The 21,888-nt window shown below is 42.0% G+C and overlaps 1 protein-coding gene across 1 annotated transcript in view; it reads right to left on the reverse strand.

The window, feature by feature from the left end:
* Positions 1-1,115: 1,115 nt before the first annotated feature.
* LOC139726095 (hydrocephalus-inducing protein homolog) overlaps positions 1,116-21,888 on the reverse strand; it is a 96,028-nt gene continuing 75,255 nt past the window's right edge. The window contains exons 66-89 of the mRNA XM_071637178.1: positions 20,683-20,916; positions 20,120-20,222; positions 19,236-19,499; positions 18,685-18,962; positions 17,887-18,180; positions 17,122-17,282; positions 16,228-16,500; positions 15,225-15,435; positions 14,566-14,718; positions 13,843-14,008; positions 13,118-13,265; positions 12,289-12,496; positions 11,542-11,766; positions 10,585-10,754; positions 9,772-9,937; positions 8,749-9,054; positions 7,701-7,870; positions 6,553-6,688; positions 5,781-6,074; positions 4,988-5,151; positions 4,304-4,454; positions 3,425-3,655; positions 2,213-2,437; positions 1,116-1,598 (exon numbers count right to left, since the gene is read on the reverse strand). Coding sequence (XP_071493279.1) covers positions 1,116-1,598; positions 2,213-2,437; positions 3,425-3,655; positions 4,304-4,454; positions 4,988-5,151; positions 5,781-6,074; positions 6,553-6,688; positions 7,701-7,870; positions 8,749-9,054; positions 9,772-9,937; positions 10,585-10,754; positions 11,542-11,766; positions 12,289-12,496; positions 13,118-13,265; positions 13,843-14,008; positions 14,566-14,718; positions 15,225-15,435; positions 16,228-16,500; positions 17,122-17,282; positions 17,887-18,180; positions 18,685-18,962; positions 19,236-19,499; positions 20,120-20,222; positions 20,683-20,916 — 5,214 coding nt within the window. The remainder of the gene's footprint in view (positions 1,599-2,212; positions 2,438-3,424; positions 3,656-4,303; positions 4,455-4,987; positions 5,152-5,780; positions 6,075-6,552; positions 6,689-7,700; positions 7,871-8,748; positions 9,055-9,771; positions 9,938-10,584; positions 10,755-11,541; positions 11,767-12,288; positions 12,497-13,117; positions 13,266-13,842; positions 14,009-14,565; positions 14,719-15,224; positions 15,436-16,227; positions 16,501-17,121; positions 17,283-17,886; positions 18,181-18,684; positions 18,963-19,235; positions 19,500-20,119; positions 20,223-20,682; positions 20,917-21,888) is intronic.

Consider the following 21,888-nt stretch of genomic DNA (forward strand, 5'->3'; position numbering starts at 1 on the left):
TGCAATTCCAATATGAAAATGAAAGAATATAAGAACATCACTCTGTACCTGACCAACTGATGAGCCAATATCTCTCAGTTTGCTTTAGTTAATCTAATTTTTCCTGATTTACATACATGTTTAAAATTTAATGCTTTGTTGCATTAACTTGTGAACTACACTATTTCAAGGTGATTGCTTTATTTTGCTTCATTCAGAGTTCATATCCACTGGTAGAAGTCAAGCATTGTGTACTTGGGAGAAATGTGAGTCCTCTAATCAACTGTACATATATTTATGTAAATATGTACATTTGTACACTTTGTAATAAAATATGAACAAACATATAAGTGAAGCATTGATGTCCTTATCTTTTCCTGTGCACAGTACCATCAAATGGGTGTTGTATACTCATCAACAGTGTCTTCACTTCATAAAATATTCTCTAATGTAACATTCAGTAGCAATATTCACAGCATTCCAGATAAATTTATACGAACAGTTCCCAAGTCTATAGAAAGTCATGTACATGTATATGCATTAATGTCTAGGCAGAAACACATTGGCCCTGCTATTAGGAACAACTAGTTATCAGTCCAGAACAGTTAAATGATATTATTACAGATTAAGTAGACTTCAATTTTAACATCATATGCATTCACACATTCACAGCAGTAATGTGCACAATATCTGTTTCACAGATAAATACATGAGAACACAAGAAAACGAAACATAAAAATCAATCTTGCCCCCTGAACAATATTTTATAGCTAATTCTTCATGATAATGAAGAAATGCCACAGAGGCACTTAGGTACCAATGAAAGAATTGTTGATAGCACATAAAACAAGGACTTGAGTTTCTACCAAATCTGCGAAGCAAGTGCCTTTTACTTTAGAATGAATATTAGATCTTGTGAATGAATTCTTGTGAATCTGCAGAAAATTGTTTTTAGATTGTTGTCCAAATCATGAGCAATCCTTCACAGTATCAGTGATGACAACTTCTGAAAGACATCCTTCCAACATCATAACTATCAAACAGACTTAAATGTGTACAGTTTCATGTGAAGGTGCTAAGCCCCATTCTCTGTGACATAGCTAGAGAGTGTCTCTTGTTATGTTGACGGGCAAGTCTCAAGGTGTGATTCCCTTCAGGTAGTACGTCCAGGAGACATTGGCCGCACCGCCGGCCGACCGGGCACACGTGACGACCAGCTTGCCCATCTTGGGGGCCTTGGTGCCGTCGTTGTTGCCCTCGTAGCCGATGATGATGTTGTGGGTCTTCTTGCCACGCACCTGGTCACCAGCCTTGCAGGTGAAGGCAGGGTTATCCACCTGGAAGGTGAAGGCGGTGGTATGGGAGAAGATGTTGCGGAAGGGGATGGAGGTGGTGGAGCCTGCCTTGACGGTGTAGGGGCCCTGGGGCTTGGGGGCGATGCAGGTACCAAAGAGGGGGAAGGTGTACTCCCCGCCCAGGGGCGAGTGCAGCGTCAGGGTGCCCCGAGTCTCCCCCAGGCGGGAAGGCTCGAAGGTGACATCGAAGCCGACCTCGCTGCCGCCACTCGAGCCGGGAGCTGCGGTGATGGTCTTGTCACAGTGGAAGTCATTGTTGTCAATCTACAGCAAAAATGTAAGATGAGAGGAAGAGATTGAGCTTAATGGAATATTCTTTACCCTGACATCATTTCAGTGATTCTTCAAAAATAATGTAAAGGAGAGATCTAGAAGTGAGATCATTTGCATCCATTGTGGTTATATATTCTTGCATTCAAGAAGAGAATTCACCTCATGGAAAAAAAAAAATGAAATAAGAGAGACCAACCAGCAAAGGTTTGTTAACATAGTAAATCTCTCTGCATAGTAAATTTCACTGACCTGATGGGTTTGTTTCATTTTCTTCCAAGAAAATAGATTTCTCCTTCGGTGACTGGTTTGCAAAAAACATATATAGTGCACTCCCATTATAACGGACATGGTTATAACGAAATTCCAGTTACAACAAAGTAAAAATCCTGGCTGCAACATCCACTCCATGTATTTTTATTGTTTATTTATTCAGTTATAACAAAATTTCAATATAACAACAGAAATCTGGCAGTCCCGAGGACTTCGTTATAACGGGAGTCCACTGCAGATTATGAGAGTTACACCCCCTATGAGCCCATTTTGAATCACTGTATTCCAGTAAAGAATATGAACAGAAAGAAACTACTAACTACGCTGTGACTCACCTTGCAAGAGTATTCCGTCTTCACCTTGGCAAAGTTGATGAACTTGGTTGATTGGGTGTGGTTGCCTCCCAGCGATGCCCGGAAGAAGATGGCCTTCTCTGGGCCCGCCCCAGTGGCCGTCAGGTGGAGGTCGTAGGCGTACTGACCAAGCTCGTTGCTGGCGAGGGTCAGTTTGCCTGTTGTCTCACCAGTCTTCAGGGGCAGGTACTCAAAGCTCAGTGAACCCTGGAACAAAAGGATGAATAAATATGTACAATGTTTACCACCTCCCTCTGTAACATTTGCATGAAGTATTCCATTTGCCACATCTGCATAGCACTTTCTAACCAGAAACTCTAATCGACGAACAGTGTCCCTTGGGTGACAAGACCTCATACACTTGTACCTCAAATATCACAAATTTTTCAGGAGAGCATATTAAAAATCTATTTCATTTTTGCAACATTTTTGCAAAATATCATCAGTGTTGCTGTCAAATAATGTAAAAAATATTGTTTGGGATTACTTGGGAATGGATTTGGGATGGTTGTAATGTTTTAAAACTCAACTTAGTATTTTTGATATTCAAAACTGAGTGAGGAATATTTGAATATATGGTGTATGCCAATCGAGATAAAAGGTCTTGTCACCCCAGGAGCAATACGCAACAGAGGCAGTATTGCTTCTTTGCTTGTGTGCATGCTTATTCTGTCAGCAGAGAAGACGCACATTTCCATCAGGAGACTTGTCAAAGAATCTGTGCTGACAAATGTGCATAAGGATATATTTGTAGCTTCTAATATCAACTCCCCCCCCCCCCCTGAAGTTAATTTGCATAGATGGAAGAGGATGAAGTAGGATATGGAGGATGAAGGAGGGGATGAGGAGGAGAAAGATGATGTGGCAGAAGGAGAAGAATGTAGCCGAAGAGGAAGGGAAAGGATAAAGAGGATGAGGGGGAAGAGAAGGAGGAGGAGGAAGAGGAAGAGGAGGAGGAGGAGGAAGAGGAAGAGGAGGAGGGGAGGAGGAGGAGGAGGAAGAGGAGGAGGAGGAGGAAGAGGATGAGGGGGAAGAGAAGGAGGAGGAGGAAGAGGAAGAGGAGTAGGAGGAAGAGGAGGAGGAGGAAGAGGAGGAGGAAGGGAGGAGGAGGAGGAGGAGGAGGAGGAGAAGGAGGAAAAGGAGGAGGAGGGGGAGAAGGAGGAGGTAAGAGGTAACAATGAGGAGTAGGCATACCTCTGACTGGGGCGGCACAATGAGCTGAGGAGGAACCATGATGTCGTTGAGGGGGCAGTTGGTGGCGAAGGTAACGGGTAAGCTAAGGGGGTTCTCCAGGGTGATGGTGTGTAAGGTGCTCAGCCGGACTGGGGTGCTCATCTTGACAGTGTCAATGATGCCTGCCGGAGTGCTCTTGAAGGTGATGTAGTAGAACTGGAACTCGTTGGTCTGCTCATTGCGGAAAATGATCTGTAGGAAGGAACAAGGTTTTATCCAAATGGTTTTGTTGTCATTTGCTGTGCATCGTTCTATCCACAAAGTTACATTATTATTTGGCGTGCATCATTTCATCCAAATGGTTATGTTATCATTTGGTGTGCACCTAGACTTTCCTATGCATTAAATTGGCTTCAAGAGTTTCTGAGTAGAGGCATTTTGTTACAACAGCAAGCATTCAGTCTAATAACAGATTACATTTGCCTTTGACACTCAAACCATGGCACTACAACAACACAGCTTTTAGCCTTGAAAAGAAAATGCAATTTTTTTTTTTTTGTCTGAACACTCAACGATATAGCAGGCAGTCTTCTGTAACAGTTCTGTCAGAAACACATGAGATGTTTTGACAATTTTCCTCCAGAACCCTATAATGGCACATCAGTCTGGAGAACCCCATATTTTCTCACTGTTACCACAAATATCAAGTTGCATACTTAACATGTCACTTTACTTCCTAAATGAGAACTTCACATTTCTCATTTGAAGGCTGCTAGATGAAAAATGCACTCCATGTGTTGACCAACTTAATCAAAGAGCGGGAAATAGCTAGTACTTGAGTGTTACACAGTAAAAATCTTCAGGGGAGGGGGAAACAAAATACAGGGAATTCAGGTCCACCTTGGCTGCATAGGAAGCTTCCTTGTGGCAGAAGAAATTGAGCTTGTAGTCCCGCTTGCTCAGTCCAGGAACATCGATGTAGTCCAGGCCCTTCAGTGTAGTGGCTGGGTCCAGCTTGTCTGGCTTGATCATCTCAATGACGACCTTAAATCTGCAGGGACAAAAAGACGTCAAATTTGTCATGGTCCATCCCAGAACCCTGTCCATTTTTGAGTGATATGCCAATCTACAACTGTCTCAATATTCATGCATCTTTATAGTTGTAAATGTTAAATGGTTAAATAAATTTGGTCTACTGTGCATTTGACAAACAACTGACAAGTACATGGTTGAACTGAAGCAGTGCTGTTTGTTTATTTCTGTTTTCCTCTTTAAATCACAATTTTTAATTTGTTTCTTCAAGATCTGCTACACCTATCTGACATGTATGCTTGCCAAGGGGCGGCTTCCATTTCCCCTCTTTAAAGGTACAACTTAAGAATCAAGTTATCTTGCGTCAATTCAATTTGGGACAATAGTACTCTGTAATTGACAATATATCAACTGTTGCAATTATGGCTGCAAACTAACAAACCCATATCATACCAAGGTGAAGAAATACAACATTTGAGATCTGTAACATGTCTAGTAATTCTGGGCTAGGTACTTGTATATCTTTATTTCCATCTGACAGTGTTCCATTACCTTTGAGGTCGTTTCAGCCAATTCGACACGGACAGGAGCTCAGGGTAGTGTGTCTTGCTGGGAATGTCTCTGGTGATGTTCCCTGCTGCCTTGGGGGCCTCCGCCACGCCTATCATGTTGTACATGAGTCCAGAGCCATCCGGGAGGGCAAAGAATACACTTCCCTGTAACACAGACACACACAGACACACATGCACACAAGCACAGAGAAAGAGAAAAAAAGACAATGAGAGCAAGTTGAACAATCATGTCTTTACATTTCAATCAGATAGATCATGCAATCAACAGTAGATATGAAAAGAGTGTAAGCAGCAACAAATCACAATCCTATGAATATCACCAGTAATCAGGAACAGAGAGAGACAGAGAAAGATAGACAGACAGACCGCATGAGACAAAGATTCATTACAGGTAACTCCAAACTACTTGGAAGTTTGATTCGTATTACAACGATAGCAAATTCAGGTACACTTTTTGTGTCAGCGTTATAAACTTGTTAAATTCATACAGACTGTTACCAATTAGAATGTGACAGATATTTGCAGCTAATCACTATTTTATGATATTCAAGAAATAATATTCCTGTTATCACATGAGAATTTGCTATGCATTTTGGATGTGACTGCTATACAAATATAATTTGTGTAGCTATTTCATTAGATGGAATTGTGTACCATATGTTCAAAATATATGTCCATCAACTAAAATTGCTACTGAATTTCAGGAAGGGAATTTATTCCCTGGACTTGATATTTGAAATGTATTTCAGTTGCGAGTTGTACGATGGACTTACATTGTGCTTCTTGCCCTCTGCCGTCATGACGAGGGGCCTGTAGATGAGCTCATAGGCTTTGCTGTGCTGGGGCTCCACCGTGATGGCGTCGGCTCCCGTCCAGTGCTCGCCCTCGATCACCGGCCGCAGCTCCCAGCGCTGGTTGGTGCGGTTGTGCAGCGTCAGGCTGCGCGTGTCCTTCACCCGCACGTGGGTGTTGAAGTGCAGGATCTCCTTCTGCGGCTGGCAGCCGACGCACATCCCCGTCAGGACCAGGCGTAGAGGGCGCCCTCCCTCGATGCTGCACAAGAGTTTCTATCATGGCATTTATCAACGGGTTGAGAGAAGGGGTAAACAGAATCTTCTGTTAAAAATGGTTCACTCTGAGCAATGTGTTCAATATGTGTAAAGTGGACATCTACTAGTATTCTATTTCCCTCAAGCTTTAAGCAAAGATGACAAAACTATAAGACAAACATTCCTCTTTATATTTGTAAAGCCTACATTTTTTAATATCAATTCTCACTAGAAAAATGCATTTGAAATCATACACAGTACCCAGCAGAAACAGGCGATGACTCTCTGAGAGCAATAAGTAGTAGCATGTGATCTAGTAAATCCTGGTATTGCATGAAAATGGGTGGCAATAGAATATACTCTATGTCATGCACATAATGTTGAAAATATGAGAGTCTTGTTTCAGAACAAAGTAACGACTCCTTGAACAAAGGCTACTGCACAACCACAATTCTGAAGATTGAGGGTGGCTGCATAGACCTCACGGGATACTTACATCATATCTGATGTCCTGGCAGACTTCCTTGGGGTGGAAGGTGACCTCAAAGGTCACGGTCATGCCCTGGGAGATGTAGCCCTCCGTTGGACTGATGGAGAAGTCTGGCCCAAAGTTTGGCGTGTTCCACTTGAAGCTGCATGACGAGGTAGAAAAATAAGATGTAAAGGCATGAGGACCGGAGAGAGTTAAGGGTAAGATTTTGGCCAATCAGAGTATGATTTTGACTATTTCTTATCATAAAACTAGTAGAACACCCTAAACAGTGTGAACGCATTACTCTTCTGTGAGGTTTAAAAGAACACTGACAAGTTATACAATGGCATGATAGCAAGGCTCAAGAGTAAAAGAATGGTTTTGTAAGACATATGCCAATTTCACTAATTTTTAATTTGTCAATTCAAAAGAGAGCATGCATAAGCAGAAAGATGTTTAAGACATTGGATCATATCATAACTATAGCAGTAACCTTTCCACATAAGACAGAACAGCAAACATTTTTAATTCATCTACATAAACTGAATCCATGGAATGGCAATCAACATGTGTATGTAAATGATAACATTATTTGTCTCAGAACAGGGGATCAGGGGTTGAGTGATAATTTTTTAATGATTGTTAAATGTTTCTTAGGGGCAACATGTGTGGGTTCACATGCCTACGGGCAATAGTAAATGTATTTACTTTTGTGTGCCCTGACCCTCATCAGTGTAGTCGCCATTCATTTCATTTTCACATTGTGTAACGTGTATAGTAGGTACAGTGTATCCTTTGTAATGTCCATCTGGTTTTTGTTTCATGTTTGTGATTTTAATGACATATTCTTGACCTGGTCGAATAAAATAATAATAATAATAATAATAATAATAACAGAATATGTTCAAACTGCTTCTAGACCAAGTCACTTTTCTTCAAAAGCTCTAAAATTCGAGCTTACACCTTAGCCTTAGCATACCTGCCTTCCAGTTTGTATCAGAATTTCAAATCTTCAGATTCTGTTACAAAAAAATCTCAGAATTATTCAAAGTTGAGCACAGCCCTGAAGTGAGAATACTATAAAGAATGTGGTAAGCTTTAGTGAGTGGTAGTGTGAAGGACTCAGTTTTGACACTGAGAACTGGACAAGAAGAAATGGTCTGACTACTCACGCTGCTCCGACGTCGCCAGTGTTGTGCATGAGCAGCTTGCGGGTGGTGCTGCTCTTCAGAACCACAGCTCCAAAAGGGATGGACTCCTGGTCGAGGTGGATCTCAATGCCCTGGCAGGAACCGGTCACCACCAGGAGGGGCTGGGAGAGGCCAGCACACTCCAGCATCACCTGGGATGGGAGAAAGGGTGGGGGGGGGGGGGGGGGACAAAGAGAGATACTGAGTGATGCAGCCCAGGTTTTGTGGATGTCAGGGTCTTGTTTTTTACATGGTAGTGGCATGTTTTTCTCTCTTTTTTTTGGGGGGGGGGGGTACCTTCATGTTCACTGGTTCTATAACGATTGGTTTTAGTAAAGTGTAGCCAAGTATTTGTATCATAGAGACCAATGAACATGTCTTACATATATCTTACTGTATAAGTGGTTTCTTTCGCGTACAGAAACTTTCGCGGTTTCCATCGGTACGGACTTTTGCGCGTGTGTTTAAATTCGCGGTCGGTAATGATTGCGTTGTACAAGCGACGAGTTCAAAACATTTTCGCGTGATGTTAAATTCGCGGTTCAACCTCAAAGCGCGAAAAGCGCGAAAATAAAACCACCGCGAAAGAAACCACTTTTACAGTATGTGGCTTTAAACAACCCTGTGTAATGTATATCTTCTGCATACAATGTACATTTATGTCTTCTCTTTACTCATAACATCTTGGCATACTTTTCTCTTTTTTTACAACAAGTCATCCTGAGATGTTAGTTTGTGTATTACCATTTCGAACAGGAGACTGTTAAAGAAACAGCATGACTTCCTTATTTTGGAAAGTTTTATATTTCTAAATGCAGAATATTGTTTTTGGCCAACCTTATCTATTGGAAAGGCACTGCATGAATTGAGGTGATAGCGTAGGTGTCTAGATCTAATATTATATACAAAGAAGACATAGTGAAAAGATCTGATGGACTAATAGAAGCATTGAGAGAATAAAGGAGCATGCTTGACTGAAATGAAAACAGAGTTATATATTTTTGTGATGAAACCTTGAGTGCTTCCTCACCTCCTCCGTGAACTGTGGGATACGACACTTGGGGCTAAAGACCAGCTCCAGCTGGGAGGCCCCACCCTTAGCCTTGAGGCTGATCTCCTGGGTGGGGCTTAGCTTGAGGACGTGGGGAACCTGTTGGAGGATGGTGTTGAGGGGCGTGATGGCCACGTTGAAGGAGAGCGGGGCGGGGCTGTTGTTGATGATGGGCACCGTCCGCTTCACTGACTGGTTGATGCGCAGCGCGCCGAAGTTGACGATGCGATCCTTGGGGTTTGCAACCTCCACCCGCATCTCGGTCCCTAGGCCGAGGATCTCAACCTGATCGGGGTGGATCAGAGTGAAAAGTACAAAACTATCAGCTGACTGAATGCAGACAAGACTGGCTAATTTAAACAAGAAAATCCATGCTATATTTACAGAGACTCTGACCCCAAGCATCTCTTAAGCTGCAGATTTTCCTGTCTTGACCCCTAGCAAACTACACACTCTCCGAGCACGCGAACATGAGCACAATTTTATGCATGCCATTAGCAATCGCCCCGTCACTGTACAGGCATGCTAACCTGGAAACATTGAACTGCACATCACTTGAATATGAGACCATTCTGAAGCAAATAATTTTCACACAACAATAGATATTAATGTACTCTTAAATGAATCCCACAAGGATTGGAACAATCATCCCCCAGCATTCCCACTAATCAGTTACTAGCCATCCCCTCTAAGGGCCCTGGGAGCTCTAGGGTTACAGATGCTGAAAGGAGAGTTAGAGTCTCTGTATTTAATCGAAAGTCCTCTACGGACACAAGCATGATATTTGTATGAATTCATTAACTTCAGTATAACTACCAAACATTCCATAACTGTCTTACAATTACAATAAGTTTCAATCAACTACAGGATGTATGCAAAGGTATTCTACATTCAAGAACTTGCATCAGAGTCTACGTAAGCCAAGTAGGAGTCTCTGATCTTTTAACGATGGAAAGAAACTAACAGTTTGTACATGTGAACAGTGATATTCAGAATATGTACCTGTGTGCGAGACAGGCCATTGAGCTCAAACTGGACGATCTCGTGGTACTGCATTGCCTCCCTGGGGTAGAAGGTAAAGGTGATTGTACGGCTCTCTCCTGGGGTCAGCACGGTGGCATCAAACTGGAGATGGAGATGGGATGTGCTCTGGTACAGGCAGTCCACACTGGGTGAGAAAAAATTAATGCACGACACACACATCCACTTGGATTATTTATATGAACATTAATTCTATCTATTTCCCACATGTAAGCCACCAACCCTCATGCAAAGTCTGACAGTTGTGAGTACAGTCAATGTAAATTGTATGTCATTTCTTTTAAACTATTGTATGTGCAGAAGTGATTTGAAGATGGCAAAGCAGTATAATGCATACTAACCTTTCTGAACTTGATGTCTGATCTTTGGAGAAATGTCCTTTAAATATATAAATAAGTCGTTCCATAGATAACTGTTGAGAGTGATAAGCTAATATCAACATCATTATACAGACGCCATCAAGATCACATTGAATGAGTCCATGAAATAGGCTGGTCTGGCCTGGTGGGCAGTGATAGGCTTTGCAACTATATTTGTCTACATTTATAGAATACTTCAGGAATGAGCACATCGGTGACACGTCCATATTTCTCCTGTGTTCTTGAGGACACATACGTAAAGTTTCTCAGTGCTCTTTCGTTGATCAGCATTAAGGAACCTGCCAGCTGCACTAGGAGAGTTTAATATCTAACACTGACTTCCAACTAGCGAATTAACAACAAAACAAAGCAAACCCTAAAATAAAAGGATGATGAAAGTGAAAGTGCAGCTGACCTGATGTCCTTGCTGTCTCTGTTGGTGATGGTGAGAGTAGTGGAGTGGGTGGGCATCCCAGCCCGGTGGATGAAGCAGGGACCAAAGTTGTACTCTGTGAAGGAGAAGTGGAGGCCAGGGGCAACTCCCCGTCCAAATATCCTCATCTCATACGTCGGGCCATTGGCAATCTGTTGGTGCAGAGGTGATAGAATTGGTGATAGAAATAGCTAACTAGGAACAACTAATGTGATATGACTGTCATAGAATATACAGAATCACACTGGTATTGGTGGTCTAGGGCAATAAAGATAATATGGAGAAGGTCATACTTTTCCTTATTAGAGAAATTATGGATACAGCTATGAGATACCATGTCACTGAAAAAAGTCAAAAATTCCAAAACAGAACATTAACTCCATGACTTTATGGCTCATGATCATTCAAACTATCACTCCGTCTATCAATCTGTCTGTTTGTGCCTGTCTATCTGTCCAGCAATAACAATCTAACTGTCCGTCTATCATCTTTTCACTATCTATCCTTCTCTATATCCATCCATTTATCTATGTGACTATCTTTGTATAAATTTCAAAGTTTGGATGGACATTTATCTATCTGTCTGTCTGTGTTTGTCTGTGTGTCCATACATCTTTGTGTCTGTATGTCTGTCTATCCATAACATTCTATCTATCTACATAGATAGATAGATAGATAGATAGATAGATAGATAGATAGATAGATAGATATCTTTCTATTTACCTATCTATCTATCTATCTATCTATCTATCTATCTATCTATCTATCTATCTATCTATCTATCTATCTATCTATCTATCTATCTATCTATATATCATCCATTTACTATACATCTGTCTTTCTACCTTTCTATCTTCATATACATTTTCAAACTTTGGAGGGCAGAGATACACAAATCAAGCTGAGTTTGACTGAATGTAATTTGGATGTACGACTTACCCTGCAGATGAGCTCACAACCCCGTAGCTCAGTCTTGAATGTGGGCTTAAAGGCAAGCACACTCCTCTTGCGGTCATTGCAAGGCACACCTCCGGACTCTGGGGAGATGGTCAGCAGCCTCTGGCCGTTCCTGCTGTCATCCTTCAACGTCCACTCGAAGTCAAAGTTGAACTTGCCCGTGTTGACGATGTAGAGGGAACGAACTGCCTTCTCGTTCACCTCGATCTGCAAGCAGTGCAATGAAAAGCAGTCGGGTCATGACCTATGACACTTTCAAACTGTGAGAGTGTCTTTGTCACGGTTGTGGATCGTTACTGATAGCATAAACAGAAATAACCAGGAAGAAGGAAGCACACTGCATGGTATAATATATTTTTTAAGAAATGACATCACAGAAACAGAAACATAAAAAGAGAAAGAAACAGAGTGACAAAATGACTTAGGCAGTCGGAATATAATATGAATTCAAACATTGTAATGCTGATCATCACATAGCCTGGACTCCATCCCACATTTCATGGACATGGATGAGTGGTTGGCAGAGGACTCACATTGCAACTGTGCTTTGTGTGGAAAAGCAAAGTTAAGTTGCCTTTGAATTTAAGTTTTTAAACTTGTAACAGCATTTAGCTGCGTTCACATTCATTTCATCAGACGGGAGATGCACACAAATGTATTAATGCAGAATGAATATCAGAAATGCTCTCAATAAAGGGGAAAGCTTCCTAAAAGTCCATGCACACTCACATCCCCAAAGTTGATGTCATTCTTGCCCTTGCTGCTCAGGTCCACCTTCTTCCCGGCCGAGTTCTCGCACTGTACGATGGCGTTCATCGAGTAGCCCTCCGCCTTCACGTTCAGGCAGATTGGCAACGTCTTCTTCCGCACCCGGATCTGGACGTTGAAGTTGACGACCTTCTCCAGCCGCGGGGTGAAGGAGACATTGAGTGGGATCCTGGAAACACCACAAGGGAAGACAGAAAAGGGTCACATCAACAGAATGTTTTAGCTATAAAGGGAGGGGAAGTCTCTTAGGGACTTTTTCCCTCAAAGAGTTCAGCTTGGGCAGTTACTCAGATGTGAACTAAAACATGGTGGCATTAAAATCACACAAGGACCCTTGTGTTGACTGCTGACATGTCACTGAGTTCGATTTGACACATAAAATTTTGTGACTTTAATCACTCACATGGTTACATTTTGTGATGGTCCATGAATTTGTTTTGTTTGTTTAGTATCAATTTGTTTTAAGGAAGTGCATTGACTCACTCACATGATCGGTTTAAAAAAAAAAGAGTAAGTAACAACCAAAACCATTCTCAGTTTCATAGCCTATGAACCATATGTCAATATTTTCTATCTTTTGCTTTGCTATTGAGAGTGAGAAAAAGATAGATTCTGGATAGAGAGCTGAGAGAGAGAGAGAGAGAAAGAGTGACAGACAGACAGACAGACAGACACACACACACCAACAAACACAAAAGCATGATTCACTTATTTGGATAAAAATAAGACTCTCAAGAGTTCATATTCTTGACCATTCTGAAAAGGAAAGCCATGACTGAATGACCCTTACCTGTCATTGGGCAGGATAGCTCCCTTCATGGGAGAGACGTCCAGCTTGCTGCTGAATGCCTCTGAGTGGCAAGATGCATCGTCAATCTCAAAGTCAAATGGTAGGTTCTCGTTGTTGATCAAGAACACCTGCTCATACGCCTCATTGCCTGTCAAATAAAAGGGTCATTGCTTTATAAGGAATCATTCTGTTGGGTATTTGCTAATGGATGCAGCAGACATGCAATAAGATATCGCATGTGCAAGCACTAAATGGTCTAAATTCACTATCTAAGACATTAACTTACCTAGTGACACACTCAATTGTGTATCACATCCGATGAGGAAAAAAATAGCACATTACAGTAAGTTGAAGTTCAAGTTGGTATTAGTACACAAAGCATGTAACAAATATTTCGTTGAGTGTGTCACAGATTTAGGCCCATTCAGGTGCAGTCATTAGTATGCTTTCATTACTTCATATTCTAGTAAAGCTGGTCCTACCCTCACAGTGAAATTGTGATTTCTGTGAGTTCAAATGCATTGAATTTCCTCTTAAACTATGCTTGTTTTGATGGATTAATTTAGTTCAGAATACTGAATGAGCCAGGTATTTCACAACAGTCAGTAGCCCGGTGGTATAAATATCAATTTCTGTCTCGGGCTAACTTGAGACTGCTGGGAAGATTTCTTTTCTTACTGCTATGCCACCTTTATTTGACCCATTTTTGGTTTGTAAGTCCTTACCAAGAAGCATGGACTTGAAGTTGATGTGCGACCTGTCAGTGGACACGGCTGGTTCGTGGGCGTCGCCGACCAGCAAGAAGGGCACTGAGATGTTCTGCTCCGGGATGGTGAAGCGCCAGAAGGACTCAACGATACCGAGCTGATTCGGCAGGAACTGAAACGTCACCTGTCACAAGAACATGGGTTGAAATAAGAGACAAGTGAAGGCATGGTCTGCTTTACTGACAAACTTCACTAATGAACAGCCTCAGTCATATGCATCTCACATCACATCTTGTTTAGGACTAGTTTCATCAATATTACAACCGAATAGTACATGACAAATTTCTTCTCAGAAGAACATTTTGACAAATCAGCACACCATTATTTTGTTTCCTTTTATTTGATTGCACTGCTGATTTAATTTTTTTCTTTTTTTAATGGAATTCATTTCAAGTTTGCATGGTTGGGACAGACTTGATATACGCGGAAGTGTTACTCTCTCTGTGAGAGAATGCACTCCTAGTTTTTACTGATTTCTCCTAAGGATCAGGCAGATATCTTTGATTAACTATACATATCCTTAGATCTTTGCCTCTGTTGGATCCCATCAACATGACCATCTACATGTATAAGATTGCACTGTCAAAGCAGCAAGGTTGGATTCTTAACTTGATGGAGAGGTAGAGAGAATGCAATAGTTGGGTTTCTCCTGCTACGGAAAAAGTGCAGGCCTAGACCTACCAAAGTCTTCTTGCCGGAGGACACCTGGCCCTGCTTGGTGACGCAGGAGAAAACTGTGGGCCTCTTTGGATCCTCCTCATCCTCACAGGTCCAGAGGAAGGTGTAGGGTGTGGCTGTGGGGTTCACGATGTAGAACTCCCTGGTATTCCGCACCTGTGAAAGGGGAAGAGTGTTGGTTCTGTGAATCACATGTATCAGTTTTTACAGAGACTGTTCAAGTGTCCTTTCACAGGATTGACCAATGAATGATATATGGAAAAACACCAAAAATAATGCATCTTACAGCATTGTAAAAGATATCAACACGTACAGATGAACTAACATACAGCAGCAGGGAATGCCAGTTTAAAAGTGAAGAATGCATCCTCTCCACTTCAAGTAGATTTCTCTGTGATTCAGCTTTTCTGGACAAAAATTCACAACCAGCTCTTTGAAGAGAAAAACAGAAACTGTGAATAAAATCTTAGATGTTTTTGACTACTGGCCACACATTGCAGTGAAAAGCTGATGAGCCACAGAGCGGAAGCCTGCCTCACAGCTAATGATAGAATGATAATGATCTTAAAGACATGGCAGAATCCTGAAAGATGCTGATGGCTTCTGTCATACTCCAACAAAAACCAAAATAAAACATAAAAGAGATGACAGACCATCCATACCTGAACACCAATGGAGATGAACTCAATGACCCTGGTGTTTGGATCCAGGGTGGATCCCGGGGGAGCACCGCCCGGTCCGGGGAGCTCAGGGTTACGCCTTGCTCCAGTGATGTAGTCCGAATCCTCCAGGTCAAAATGGCAGTACGGCATGACACTCTTACCCCTGATGGCCAGCACTGGCCCCTGCTTTCCCTCCTCCAGGTTTGGAATCCTAAAGGTGAAATATGATTATAGAGAACTTGATCACAGACACTCTCATCAAGCAATGTAAATGCTCTGCTGCCAATTTTCTTACATTTTCTCTCTCTCTCTTTGTCGTGCACAAATACATTGAAGAATTGTACACGGCAACGTGTTAAGTTATTCCTAGTGTTGCGGAAAATCCTTCTTTACCCGTTGAGAACGGGCTGACTTTGCTACAACACGCATTTCCAATAGACACATGGCCGAGTATACTCGGGACAAGTCTTCAATATGGGTTAAGGTTTAATGAAGGCTTGCATGAAACAGAGATCTGAGCATGATTTCAATTCAGTTTTTGTATTAAGCAAATCCTGCAATTTGACCTGGCTAATAAAGCTGCTGATTGGATATTCCAATCTTTCAATGACTTTTTGCTTCCTGAGACATTAAATAAGCAGAAGTAACATATGACATAACATACAACAGAGAGTCATGATGCAATACTGTGAAAATATTTCCTTTCCTACAAGTAGGACTGAAGTGTGCAACCTACTAAACAACCTCATGTAATCAAAATATGAGGTGATGTTGACATCAGATCTGTATTAAATCTTTCCAGGTCAAAGATGTGAGTATTTACGTCAAAAATCAAATATCGAATTAATTGTGCATGGAAAATACTCACAGCAATACCCCATAGAGCTCAACATTTGTAAGAAAACACTTCTTATTTGTTGTACAAATTAAATATTAAATTGTGATAAAAGGTCAAGGATTTTCACATTGCGCCGAGGACAAAACATCTCTAGTGGACACTGACCTGCAGATGAGTCTTCCCTCGTACTCCTTGATGTCCAGCGGGGCAAACTTGACCTGGAAATTCTGCTTCTTGCCGGTGGCGATGGTGCCCACGTCCGGCTCAATGGTGAAGGGGTAGATGTCGGCTGCGTCCGTTGCCGTGCTGCAGCGGGACGGGAGGCGGAGCTGCTCTCCGTCGGCAAAGCTGACCGTCTTGTGCTGGGCAGTCTCCTCTTCCATCACCACCTGCCAGCTGAATGGTAGCTCCACCCCACCCTTGTTGGTCATTTGGAATCTGGTCGGGGAAAGGAGGGAAGTACCATAAAGTGATCATGAATTATGTATTCAGCTCGACATGCACAGAATGCAAAAATATAAAGATGATTACTTTGTGGGGACATTGAACATTGAGGCAGAAAAGAGTTGATATGAGAAGTCAAAACAGTTATATATAAATGCCTGAGATTGACCAGCCTAAAGTGAAGGTATCTGCTTATTGCGCCTTTGGGATTGATGTATCATTATTTCTAAGGTAACAGCAAAAGTGTTTCATGACACATACATATATGCAGACAAAACTCTGCAGGCTTCTTTCCCATGTGCAGCTAGTATAGATAGCTCTTGAGATCCCAGTACAGTAAGTATATCAGCAATATGGAGCTCAGTGAATTTAGTGGATTAATACACTCATTTTAAGACAAAGGCACACATGTATCAGATCAATGCACTCCAGCATGAGCACTCCAGCATAAGACCAATGCACTCATGTATAAGACCAATGTACTTTTGTATAAGATCAACACACTTGCGTATAAGACCACTGAAGTCATGTATAAGATCACTGCATTTGTGTATAAGACCAATACACTCACATATGTACAACCCAATGTATTTTTGTCTGGACCGATGCACTTACGTAAACATCCTGGTTTGGAACATGAGCGTGTCCTTGAAGTGGACCGAGTCTATCTTGCACTTGAACTTGCAGTGGTCAGCGTTGGCACTGACCCTTAGCTCCATCTCCCTGCTGGAGTCATCCTTGATGGTGTGGGTTGGCTCGGCCTCTGTCTCAATCACCTGAGAGAGGATGGCAAGGTGGAGAGACACAATCAGGAAGAAAGTTGCATTCATCAGTCACAACAATTGATCTCCTCATGCCTGAGGTGTGTGAGGTACAGGTGTTCTTTACCAACCCCTAATCATTGTAGTTTTCCACAGTGGAAACTTGGTAAAACACGTGTAACTGAATCAGGTAGGTGCTACACAGACAAGAGACTGCTGTTGAACTTATTTTTCTTAAAGTTACTTTTTTACTTTCAACTCTCCTGCTGGGTCAGATAAAATATGTTCTTGTTTGTTGAACCTCATACTCCTCTATCAAAAGAAATGCTAATTTGATTTTCTTTAACTTTTACTCACATACATTACATTTCTTTGTTGTTGTTGTTGTTGTTGTTGCTGTTTCACCATACCTAAAATCAATGCCTTTGACAAAACCATTTTGCTTTGCTCAGCTTTATTTACTCTTTTTTTCTCTCCCCCTTCAATAAACAAAGATGTTACAAACTTCCAAAGATATGAGTTCTTTGTGAACAGTACTTTAAATGTCAATACATAAAGGCACAGAGCTCTCTTCAAGACCATTCCAACATCACCACCACCATTGTACTCCACCACCCACCTTCTTCTTGGCAGGGCGTGGCACCTCCTGAGTCGCATCCATCTTCTTCCTCATCTCCTCCTCGTTCCTCTCCTTCTCCGCTGCCTCCGCCGCCGCAGCAGCCTGGGCGGCCGCGTTGCTCCCACCTCCTTTTTTGTGGTCCTTGTCCCTCCTGCTCTCGCGCTCCTCTCGCTTGATCTCCTGCGTGGAACGGGGTCGTCCGGGCGCTTGTTCCCCGGTGGTTGCCGGGCGGGCGGAGGCGAGGGGGATGTCCACCCACTTGACAGTCCGCATCCGATCATCCCAGTCCATTACCTGCAATACCCAAGGATATATCAGATTGGGTTTATTTCATTCTCACATTGAATGTAACTGCACTAATCACTACAGAGTATCGTTGAAATTTTGTCCCAAGCAGTGATGCACAAGACTAGGCTCAAAAGTCATGACAGGTCATGGTGCAATTTTGCATGGCTTGGATATGATTGCAAAAAAAAAAACAAAAAAAAAAAACTCAAACACATAGGGGAAGACGGTTTCTGCCCTCCCCCCAGCCCTTTTAGGGTTAAGAATACACTTTTTAAAATCTATTTCAAACAACAGTCAGAGAATGATCAAGATTTGTCAATTGGTAGTATCTCAGACATCCCCCCCCCAAAAAAAAAGAAACCAACACATTGTTCTACAATTTACCAGAAACAAGAAAGCCTACACAAAGTCAAATCACATCTGTAGATGCTGAACAGGTATTCTATGCTGGACATGTCTAAAGGGTAGTACATGTTTTACTCAAGCATGAGAGAGACTTCAATCACTCACCTGGTCCACAGGTTTATCAAAGACGATCTTGTTCATCTTGCAGGCCACCGCTACATTGTCAAGCGCGACAGGCGCAGTCGTCTTGAACGTGACCACCACGTCCTTGGCGCATCCAGCATGGAGATGACCGACTGCTGGGGAGAACTTGAGCTGCTGGTGGTTCTCTGGCCACTGGAAGCGGATCGTGTCTGAGGAGCTGTGGTTGGTCATGGTGAAGGTCAGCTGGCGAGAATCATTGATGTGGCAGTCACCAAAGTGGATGTGGTTCGATGGAGCAGCTGTGAGTTCAGAGTATTTGTTACAAACATATATTGTCACTGAGATCTCCAGAATACACGGGGATTGAAACATACACATATGTCACAATATGCATATTTCTTTTCTCATCTAAGCATCAATTTTTCATTTCATAGCATTTTATGGGATATCTATGACTGAAGTGAATGTTGAAGAACACACAAAGAAATATTTCAAAACTGATGAAAGATATTATTTCCTGATAATTTGCAATATCAATATTGGAAGAATGCGAGGAGTGATGGCCAACTCACCAGCAATCTGTTCATCCTCCATGGATCCCTTCAGGCTCTCCTCCGTCACAAAGCTGTGGATGTTGTCCAGCGTCACGTCGTCGTGATAACCCTCCCCGACCAGCTGGATGAGCTGGTTCTCGTACTGGTTGTCCGTCACCGTGATGCGGACCTGGGCCCCACTGCGGCCAGTGACGGAGGCTGTGTAGACCACGTGGAACTCAGCGCTCTCTCCCGGCTGGATGATGAGGGATGCGGTATGGGGGTGCTTCTTGGCATCCTCACCTGGGCAGATGGAGGGAAAATTTATGAATTAAAATTTTAGTAGTTAGAGTTTGTTTTTTTACATGCTTCATACACCCATTCCCTTTTAAATTTTTGGCTCAGTATATTGCTATGATCAGACTGTGAGAGTACATGTTAATTTTAAGTTTAACATTTACTTTTTCCTTAGCGGGCGGGGGGGGGGGGGGGGGGGGCTATATTCTATTAAAACTTCATTATGTGTGGTACTTAGACTTTAGGCTTTAGGCAACTCTACATCTAAATCTACTTTGCCCAGCATGTTCATTTCTACATCTTGTCCCTGGGCAACACATTGATGTAATGATATTGTTATTTCTATTGTGTTGTTACGTCTTTCAATGTCTTTCTTTGTTGTTGTTTGATTAACTTTAGTAAAGTGATGATGTACACATCTGAAAAGATTCAAAATCAAGCTTTGCATAGTTTTCACGTTTCACTGCAAACTTTAAAAGAAATTTCAAAGAAATTTAAAAAAAAACATTTTTACACTGATTTGCATGAATATAACAACACATGTTTTGCACGATTACGCTGCTATAAACGTACATGTACATCAGGCTTTTATTGCAAATACCCTGTAAGCTGTGAACACCCCTTACCATCTGACAAAAGGGAGTCGCTGTAGGACGGGTAGATCAGCTTGGTCTTGGCAGAGCTCTGAAGCTTGAAGCAGGCTGTCGTATCCTCAAGATCAATATCAACCTGAAACGAGACAGAGAGTTGAAACATTACAATCAGCATTGAGAACACTAACATTAAATTTTCATTCATTTGCTCATAAATATTAATAAGCTTCATGAGAACAATTATATCTTTAGCTCACACTAGGCCACAGTCTTGTAAAATATTTTGCTTGCAGTAATGAAAATATGACTACCGTCAAATCTGTTGTTTCTTTTCTTTTTGTATGCTATATGTATGCTGTGAAACATGTAAGATTATTCTTTGACTTGGATTCAATCAAATACAATGGAAAGTTTGCCCGCAAACAGTGCTTAATGCTGAATGAAATATCAAATCAAATCAACATATCAAAAAGACACAAAAGTCTATGTGATCACATATTCTGCATCACAATTATTATTCACAAAAACCTAGGACAATAGGCATCCCAAGCAGCCTGTTTTTTTTCGCAACAAAAACTGAAATTATCGATGCTTACCTTGCTGGGTAGGGTGCCCTCATTGGACAAACAGAGGGGCAGTGTCTGGGAGCGGTTCATGAGGAGACGAGTGAAGAGAAGCAGGGGCATGCCCTTCTTGTTCCGCAGGGACGGCTTGGTGACGGAGACACGGGGCAAGTTGCCCTCACCCTGGACCTCGAAGCACAGATTCCTCAGCTTGGCCTGGGGACCGGTCAGACCCTCTACGGCCACCTCAAACTGACCGGTGTATGTCTGATCAGGGGACAAGAAACATTCAACCAGGCTTTAATAAGGATTACAGCATGACCAAGCACCCAAAGACAAAGGCAAAACTGTGGATTACTACCATTCTAAATTTGTTTGTCATGCTTTTATAGTGGGGCAGATATGTGAAAAAGATGCTCACATCCGGCGGAAAATATGAAATTTTGCATATAGGGGTATTTTGAGGCGCCGATTTCAAAAATTGCCGGATCCAAGAGGTCTGACAACGGGGTCGGCCGCCATTTTGAATTCCAATATGGCCGCCGTCAAAGATCCCTATCTTTAGTTCTGAATAAAATAGGCCATTAAAAATTTGATACATAAAAGCATGGTGATATGACCACTTCAATAACAGACTTATTTGATATGTCTGATTAGCTGCGCGGCAGTCAATTTGAATTTTCCTACAAAGTTGCCATGTTGGAGTGTGGAAAATTTCTATCTCGGGTTTGTAAATTAGGCTACCTGATTGCGCGCGCATTTGTAAGTGATTGAGTGCGCGCTATTGTATTTACATTGTGACGTCAGTGAAAGGTGCATTATGCTTTATTTTTGCCGCACTTTTTGGCATGCTTGTGAATGTTAGTCATGATGTCCCAGGTCGAAATTCCCATAGAAACCAGTAGAGCTAAAACCAGTAGAATTCTACTGGTTTGTACGGGTTCAGTGGAGACCGATTTTCTACTGGTTTCAATATGGAAAGTGAAATAAAACCAGTAGAAAACCAGTAGGAAATTTGTACTGGAACCAGTAGCAGACCAGTAAGAATTCTTATTGGAACCAGTAGAAACCAGTAGAAATGCTTGATTTAAACCAGTAGAATCCAGTGAAGACCAATGAAAACTCTCAATGAAACCAGTAGAAATCTCAACAAAACCAGTAGAAATCTTAACAAAACCAGTAGAAAACCAGTAGAAACCAGCAGGATTTTTTTACTGGAACCAGTAGAAATCTCAACAA

Source organism: Diadema antillarum, unplaced genomic scaffold (genome assembly GCF_040938485.1).
Source record: "Diadema antillarum isolate AM-2024a unplaced genomic scaffold, OU_Dant_1.0 scf00000017, whole genome shotgun sequence".
Taxonomy (NCBI): domain Eukaryota; kingdom Metazoa; phylum Echinodermata; class Echinoidea; order Diadematoida; family Diadematidae; genus Diadema; species Diadema antillarum.